The sequence below is a fragment of the Dipodomys ordii genome, unplaced genomic scaffold, assembly GCF_000151885.1.
Source record: "Dipodomys ordii isolate 6190 unplaced genomic scaffold, Dord_2.0 Scaffold27, whole genome shotgun sequence".
In the NCBI taxonomy this organism is placed as follows: domain Eukaryota; kingdom Metazoa; phylum Chordata; class Mammalia; order Rodentia; family Heteromyidae; genus Dipodomys; species Dipodomys ordii.
In genome coordinates, this window is record NW_012267243.1 from 1,787,273 (window position 1) to 1,796,710 (window position 9,438).

Genomic DNA, 9,438 nt, shown 5'->3' on the forward strand with positions numbered 1-9,438 from the left:
ATAAACATATAGCCACTTAACATTTGATAAAGGAGCCAGCCAAAAATACACATTGGAAGAACAAGCCTCTTCAACAAATGGTGCTAGCAAAAGTGGTTATTTGCATGCAGAAAACTAAAGCTATATACCCCATGTCACCTTGCACCAGAAACAACTCTAAATAGATCAATGACCTCAATGTAAGGCCAGATAACATGAAAATATTACAGGAAATGATAGGGGAAACACCTAGTCTTCTCAGCATGTGGCCAAAGACCTAGAATCACAATAAATTTAAGAAAGACTGCTTGCATGGCTATATATCAAACTGAAGAGCTTCTGCATGACAAAAGACACAGTTAGCAAGATAAATAGAAAGCCCACAAAATGGGAATATCTAGTGAAGACACTAGCTAGATATAAAACAAGGGCCTCATATTTAAAATACACTTATAGTTCAAGAATTAACCCCCAGAAAATAAACCATCAATATATGGGCTCAGAGGAAGAAGAAAGAATGGCCAGCAGACAAATGAAGTGTTCAGGATCTCTGGCCATAAAAAAAATGCAAATAAAAATGACATTGGGATTCCTCCTCACTCTAGTTAGAATGGCCATTATCAGGAAAACCAACAATGCTGGCAGAGATGTGGCCAAAAGGGAACCTTATGCTGTTGGAGATAATGTAAACTTGTTTAACCACTCTGGAATGCAATAGGGAGTTTCCTTGAAAACCTTAACATAGAGCTTTTCCCTGACCCAGCAACTCCACTCCTGGTCATTTATCCAATAAACCACAAGTGAGGCCAAACTAAAGCCATTGACACAACCATGTTTATTGCAGCATGCTTTACCATGGCCAAGATATAGAATGAACCTAGATGTCCATCAGTGGAAAGATAGGTAGATAAACAGACAGACAGACAGACAGACAGACAGGTAGATAAACAGACAGAAAGACAGACAGACAGACAGACAGACAGACAGACAGACAGACAGACAGATAGACAGATAGACAGACAGATAGACAGATAGACAGATAGATAGATAGATAGATAGATAGATAGATAGATAGATAGATAGATAGATAGATAGATAGATAGATAGATAGATAGACAGTCACATATATCACATTTTCTTGATCCATTCATCTCCTGAGTGACATTACCAATCTATTAGAAAGAATGATATTTTATCATTTGTAATGAAATAGAAAGACTTGGAAACTATTATACTAAGCAAAGTAAACCAGAGCCAAAGAAATAAAGGCTATATGATTTACCTCATTTGTCATAACTAGAATGTTCCTATAAATCTACAAGCAAACATTCTGAATGACTAAAATAAATACATAAAACTAGCCCATGATAAATTATATAGGACCCTGGTCATTAAAAACAGAGGCCAAAGGAAGCCATCCATACTAGTGGTGGACAAAGCCTCAAATGCTATAGACAGATGATCATACAAAATAATAATCTATGAAATGAAATCCAAGAAAAGGAGATAGAAGATATTATTTAGTTGCCATTGTTGCTGTTTTTGTTTCTTTTTCTTGTGTCTTGTTTGTTTGTAATGAAGAAAATAAGAGAGAGCACTGAAGAGGTGGAACAAGGATAAACAAACAAAACGGAGATACTCACCAGACATTAAGTAAAAAATGAACTGGACATCTCATGCATCAGAACAGGAGGGAAGGAATGGGAGAGAGCAATGGAAAGAAGACATAGTTCAAAAAGAAATGAATTCATTGTACCTGATTCATGTAACTGTAATCCCACTGTATGAACTATACAAATACAATCTAAAGGTACCAGCACTACTATGTTTATTGCAGCATTATTTACCATAGCTAAGATATGGAACCAACGCAGATGCCCCTCAGTAGATGAATGGATCAAGAAAATGTGGTATATATAAACAATGGAATTCTACGTCTCCATCAGAAAGAACGACATTGCCCTATTTGTTAGGAAATGGAACAACTTGGAAAAATTATATTAAGTGAAGTAAGCCAGGCCCAAAGAAACATAGGTCCCATGGTTTCCCTTATTTGCAATATCTAGTATATGTATGAGTCAATCAGAAAAGGTCAGATAATGTGATGTTAGGAAAATGAACCCTTAGATATGTATTTTAATGTTTTTTTCTTTCATACAGTTGTTTCTAAAGCATTTATAAGATTATCTCTTTGTTGCTTTGTATGTCCTTCCCCCACAATATAACCCCTGCTTTCACTATATTTGATGTCAGTATAAATTGTGGAGGAGATGGGGAAAAACAAGTTATTTCAACAATGAGAAGTACAAGTTGTCATGTCGAAAATGATCTTTACAAGTTATTTCAACAATGAGAAGTACAAGTTGTCATGTCGAAAATGATCTTTACAACGTTGGTGCGGGGTGGGGGAGGATTTGGTGGGGGGGGGAGACTGGGAAGGGATGTGAAGGGTAAACAAAGTAGGAGGCTGCAATGCTTGATAAGAAATGTACGCATTATCCTGCCCATATAATTGTAACCCCTCTGTACAGTATGTTCACAAAAAGAAATAAAATTAAATTAAAAAAATAAACCGTCTTCATAAAATTAAATAATTGAGTATCACAACTATAATTCCGATAATAAAAATGGTAATAATATGTGAAAAATATTAAATGTTTGGATATCAAATATGTAATTAAGAATTATTTGATTTTAAAGAATTTATTTAGTTTTGTATTTAACAAATGCCATTATGTATATTTATACAATGAAGATTTGTTTTCTGATAATATATGCAATCATTATTATTGAGAATTAACAAGTTAAAATCTAGAAAACATTAATATTGCTGTAGTGCTACTATACGTAGGACAATGTTAACATATCATTTTAATTTCAAGTTTGTATAGAGTCTCCATCTTCACCTAAGATTAAATTACAAATAATTAACCAAGACTAAGAGGACTAATTGTGGCAGAATGATGTAAAGGACAAGCATAGGGTGATACTAACTTTTATAAAATGTAACTGATTCCAAGGAAAAGTTCTTAAAACAGCTTACAGTGTAGTTTTAGACTCACATATACATTGTAATTCAAATATGATTTAAATATGTAATTTGGAAAGATTGAAGATGAAAAACATCAATAATAAACCAGAAGGGAAAATACAAGGTAATGTTGAATAATATGAAAGCATTTCACCAGTTGTGTGATCACATCATTTAGTGATAACAGGAATACAAGTCACTGAAGAAAAAGGTAAAGAATGTTATAGTGTGACTGAGAATCTGAAACAATGAATACACAATAAATGTCATTAGGAGATTAGAAACTAGAAACTGTATTTCAGAAGAAATTGGGATGCACAGATCTAGGAAACTATATAGTAGAAAATAGATAATTACAGATCAAAACTGCTGTACGAGATAAGTAACTATTGGTGTATGAAATATTTCTCTTTCTATTCATGAAAGAGAGAGTGAGCAAATGATAACTCACTGAACTAATAACTCTCTGGTGTCACACACACACACACACACACACACACACACATACACACACAATGGGAAATGCTAAGATTGAAGACAAAGCAGACCGTTTTTTTTTTCTTTTTTGGGGGGGGTCCAGTTGTGGGGCCTGAACTCTGGGCCTGGGTGCTGTCCCTCAGCTCTTCAGCTCAAGGCTAGCGCTCTACCACTTGAGCCACAGCGCCACTTCCGGCTTTTTTTCTTTTTGCTTATGTGGTGCTGAGGAATCAAACCCAGGGCCTCAGGCATGCAAGGCAAGCGCTTTACCACTGAGCCACCTTCCCAACCCAAAGCAGACAGTTTTAAAACTTCATTCTGTGAGATGTTCAACAACATAACAACCTTCTGAGGGCTACTTTAACCTCTGTGTTTCTCAGGCTGTAGATGATAGGATTTAACATTGGAGTGATTACACCATACAGCAAGGAGATGAGTCTGTCCCTGGCAGGGGAATGTTTACTGGAGGAGGGGCGGAGGTAGGTAAAGATAACAGTGCCATAGAACAAGCTAACCACAATTATGTGGGAGGCACAAGTGGAGAAGGCTTTGCGCTTCCCTTCTGCTGATTGGATCTTCAGAATGGTGGAAATGATGTATGTATAGGAGATCAAGGTAATCAAGAAGGCAGTAGTTGCAAAGATACCTCCTATCACTAAAACTAGCATTTCTTCCAGGTAAGTAGAAGAACAAGACAGAGCCGCCACTGACGGGATATCACAGTAGTACTGGCTAACTTGATTAGACTTGCAGAAAGACAGGCTGAACGTGGTCATTGTGTGGAGAAGGGAGTGAAGAAAACCAGCTGTCCAAGTTCCAGTCAATAACTGCGCACATAGAACATGGCTCATGATAAGGGTGTAACGAAGGGGAAAACATATCGCCACATACCGGTCATAAGCCATGACAGCGAGCAGGAAGACCTCAGTCCCAGCGAGGGCCGCAAGGAAATAAAGCTGTAAGGCACACCCAACAAAAGAAATGCTGTGGTCCTCTGTCAAGAGGTTGCGGAGCATCTTGGGAACTGTAGCTGAAGGACAAAATATGTCTAACAGGGACAGATTTGCTAAAAGGAAGTACATGGGGGTGTGAAGCTTTTGCTCTGTAGTAATGGCCAGGAGGATGACCCCGTTACCCACCAAGGTGATCAGATATATGATGAGAAATACCACAAAGAGGGGGTATTGCATCTCAGGGTGGTCAGACAGTCCAAGGAGAATAAACTGAGTCACCATGGTAAAGTTGTTGAGGTCCATCACTTCTTTCCATAACAGTCTTTCTGGAAGGAACCAATAGAAGAATTACAAGTTAGGACCACAAGTCAAGTAACCCAAAAATGGAGACATTCTTAAAAAAACAAAAACAACAAAAAATATTTAGGCTATGATTAACTATGTTAGCTAACTTTACTTGGGGATTTCACTTTTTACAACTTTGATTTCAAACATCGGCTTTACTTACCACGTTTTCAATCTTGCTCAGCCTTCCTTCTCAAAAAGAAGCCCTACCAGTAACTAGAAGGACTGGGAAGTTTGCCTGAAAATCAATGCAAGCATCCAACACTATTGGATTCACTGGAAGCTGATGATGGATTTCTCCTATGCAGATAGGCACTTGCTTCATTCTAACAGTGCCATCTTTATGTATACAGATCACACTGTCCAAAAATGAATGCATAATGTGCACATTGTCTATTGTTTATCTTATTCTGTATTTTGTATGTTTGCATTATATATATATATATGTTTTAACACGGAGATAATAAATAGATATAAGCAATGTGTAGATACATACACACAAATCTCTCTCTCTCTATATATATATACTTTGAGATATAAATTAATACCAGCAGTTAATACACACATAAAAATATAAAGATTGAAGTAAAGCAATGTAGGATTGTTGTATCATCTTTTGAAATTTATCTATTTTGAAACACAAGTATGGAATGCTTCTTCAATTTCATTTTTTGCTAATACTGAGATTTGAACTCAGGACCTCAAGTATACTTGGCTTATTTGTTTACTTGATTGTCTATCACTTGAAAAGTGCAAAATGATTTTCTTTTATGTAGTCAATGATAGATAAATACAGAATAAATGATGATTCAAAAGTTATTGTCGTATAAATTCTTACAATGTCAAATGTTCATGATTCTACAGAACTACTAACTTTTTGATATTTGTGCTTAGTAATCTGAATATTTAATAGATTATATACGTACATACATGAGGCATATTGGAATGTAGAAACAATACCTTCATAGACAAATTTGCAAAATCTAATTATATGATGTTATTTCTTTTTACTCAATTATAAATTATACATTTTTAGAAATGTGTACTATAAGAAACATATTGATAACATTTTTAATTATGCATATGCCTCATTTTCCATAAACTACATAAACATGCATACATCAAAACTTGGTAATATGTATTTTCTTAAATTTTGTAATTGGCTATTTAATTTCTTTCATGATATATATCATATGCTGAGGAGAGTTTTATTTCCCGTAACAATTTCTTCAATCTCCTACTTAAGAGTCATAAATAAATCAAGAATTTGTTGTGATTTAGTTTGAATTCTAAGAGTAGAACATTGTCAACAATATATTTTTTAGTAAGAAATTTTATAATTCGCAAATCAGTAGTTCACAGATGATTCAAAGAATTTTTAAGGGAATACATTCTTTCCCCTGCTTTATGTATTCACTGATAAAGACATGTAATTATCAGCCACAATATACGAGAAACATCTTAAAACTTCTGTGGCAAGCATTAACTTCCTACAAGAAATCACATAGAAATGAAACGTTATTTCTAAATAACTATTGCACATATGGTCAGAGCCAAATGAAATACACAAGAAGTTTTCTGCTCAGAAAATAAGTTGCTTCTAGTTTCAACTATACAAAAAAAATGGCATTAACTAATTAGGCAAAAAAGGTTTCAAAGAGTCTGAAACCTTAACATAATTAAAATTGTGTTTTAGTTAAAATACCACTATTTGAAGAAATATTTCATTTACTTTTCTATTATATAGGATATATTACCCACAAAATAATTCAGGAAGAAGAAAGCAAGATGATCCAGCCCATATCCAACTTCAGTAGTCTAAGCAAACACCCCATGTGTGCAGGATTCACATTAGTCTTGAACTTATAATTTATATATTACTCACTTGTCCCTTAGGAAATAAAATAATAGAGATGCCAGAATGAATATTCCTCTCTTAATAAATCCATGCATAACAACAGAAACACACTGATAATCAAATCAATGTAGGTTTTAAATGGTGCTCAATTAGATGAGAAACATTTTTGTTTCTATACTGGCCTAGAGTAAGATTTTACTAATGATGTGAAAAAAGTAAAAAATATATTGGCATTACTAAGTAACTTATATATCTTTTTAATGTATATTTTATTGTAAAGATACTATACAAAGGTGTTACAGTTATGTGAGTAACGTAATGAGTGCATTTACCGAGCATTGTTACCCCCTCCTTTGTTTTTCCACTACCATCCCTTCCCGCCCCACTGTCCAAACTTCTCCCCACCCCCAAGCTGTAAAGTTCCTTTTCAACATAATGTCTTGTACATCTCATTGTTACAATGGGTTAGCCTTTGTCCTTATTTCAGCACTGTGTTATTTCTGTTCCCCTCCACAAATTAGAATAAAACATGTATATATAAGAAGCAGGGCACCAGAATCAAATACAGTGAAAACAGAGGATATACCATGGGGGAAAAACATACAAAATAACAAAAAAATCGTGCAGTACATTAAAAACAACAGCAACAAAGAGATAATCCACTTCAGTACCTATCTTGGGGTTCATTTCACTTAGTGTCTTCTTCTAGGGTTATAGATAGATAGATAGATAGATAGATAATCATATTTTCTTGATCCATTCATGTACTGAGAAGCATCTGAGTTGGTTCTATAGTTTAGCTATGTGAATAATGCTGGGATAAACATAGTTGAGCTGGTTGTTTTAGTATGGTCTTGTTTGTGATCATTTGGGTAAATGCACAAAAGTGGGATTGCTGGGTCTATATGGAGTTTTTTGAGGAACCTCCATACTACTCTCCAATGTGGTTGAACAAGTTTATACTCCCACCAACAATCCAGTAGGGTTCCCTTCTGGCCACATCCCCTCCAGCATCTGTTGTTATTGGATTTCTTGATTATAGCCATTCTAACTGGGGTCAGTTGGAATCTTGATGTTGTTTTGATTTGCATTTCTTTCATGGCCAGAGAAGTTGAGCATTTCTTCATGTGCTTATTGTCCATTCTTATTTCCTCTTCAGAGAAGTCTCTCTTTAAGTCTTTAGCCCACTTATCAGGCAGTTCTTTCTTTTATGGATTTGTTGTTAGGAGATTTAATTTTTTGAGTTCTAAGTATATTTTAGATATGAGATCCTTCTCCGTTGTATTTTTGGGCTTTCTGTTAATCTTGCTAGCTATGTTTTTTGCCATGCAGAAGCTCTGTAATTTCATGTAATCCCATTTGTTCAACCTTTCTTTGATTTTTTTATGATTTGGGGTCTTTATTAAGAAAATTTTGTCCTGTGCCAAGGAGCCCTAGGGTTTCTCCGATTCCCTTCATGTAATTTTTTCAGGGTCTGTCAACTTTGTTTATTTTTTTGAAGAAACAATTCTTTTTTTGTTGATTCCTCTTATGTTTTGGGGGACTTTTATTCATTTAATTCAGATTTGATTGTGATTATTTCCATCTATTAGATTGGGATTTATTTTGTTGCTCTTTTCAAGGTGCTTCAGGTCCCTCAGTAAATTACTGGTTTTAGGTCTCTTCAATTTGTTGATGTAGAAACTCAGAGCTATAAACTTGCCTCTGAGTACTGCCATTGCTGTGTCTCAGAAGAGCTGATAGTTTGTGTTTGTGTGCTCATTTTTGTTGAATATCATGAACATTTGAATTTCCTTTCTAATCTCTTCCATTACCCACTATTGGTTCAACATTGTGTTGTTCAGCCTTAATGTGTTACAGCATTTTCTTTGGTGGCTTTGCTGTTGAATTCTAATTTTATTCCCATGTGGTCTGAGAGAATGCAGGGCAAAATTTCAGTGTTTCCGATTTTTAGACAAATTTGCTTTGTGACCTAAAATATGGTCTATTTTTAGAGAACGTTATGTGTGCTGGCATAAAGAACGTGTATACTGATGTTGCTGGGTGAAATATTCAGGAGATGTTTGTTGAGTCTAGTAGATCCATGCAGTTATTTCGAACTGAGGTTTCTCTGTTGAGTTTTTTGCCAGATTGATCTCTCCAGTGGGGAGAGATCAACAAGTCCTCAACTACTAATGTCTTTGTATCTATGTGAGATTTTAGTGAAAGTAGTGTTTCGTTGATAAATTTGGGTGCTCTCTTATTTGGTGAAGAGTTGTTTAGAATTTTTTTATCTCTTTATCTCTTCTCACTATTTTTAATTTGAATTCTATTTTATCTGATATCTGGGTTTCAACTCCTGCCTGTTTATGGGGGCCAGTTGCATGGTAGATTTTATTTCAGCCTTTCACTTTCAGAATATGTTTGTTTTTGTGGACAAAGTTTGTTCCTTGAAGGCAGAAGATAGAAGGATCTTGTTTTTTGATCCAACTTGACAATCTGTGTTGGTTAATAGGAGAGGTAAATCCATTAATGTTGAGAGTTAGGACTGAGAGGTGTTTAGTAGTTCTTGCCATGTTATCCACCTTCTTGAGGTCTATGACAACTGAGTTCTTCCTATGATTCTTGGATTGTATATTTGGGGGCTGTATCTTGGCCTTTATCATGCTCTTGTTATTTTTCTTTTTTTTTTAATTTTATTTTATTTTATTTGTGAACAAACTGTACAGAGGGGTTACAATTGCATGGGCAGGATAATGCGTACATTTCTTACCAAGCATTGCAGCCTCCTCCTTTGTTTACCCTTCCCATCCCTT

At 35.1% G+C, this 9,438-nt stretch overlaps 1 protein-coding gene across 1 annotated transcript; it reads right to left on the minus strand.

Annotated features, from left to right (window-relative positions):
- Positions 1 to 3,816: 3,816 nt before the first annotated feature.
- Positions 3,817 to 4,743, minus strand: LOC105985076 (olfactory receptor 5V1-like). The gene has a single exon (XM_013015486.1). The coding sequence runs from the start codon at positions 4,741 to 4,743 to the stop codon at positions 3,817 to 3,819; it is 927 nt and encodes a 308-aa protein (XP_012870940.1).
- Between the last annotated feature and the right edge of the window lie 4,695 nt (positions 4,744 to 9,438).

Excerpts from the sequence above, each read along its gene's own strand:
- LOC105985076 (XM_013015486.1), bottom strand. The coding sequence starts at position 4,743 with ATGGACCTCAACAACTTTACCATGGTGACTCAGTTTATTCTCCTTGGA.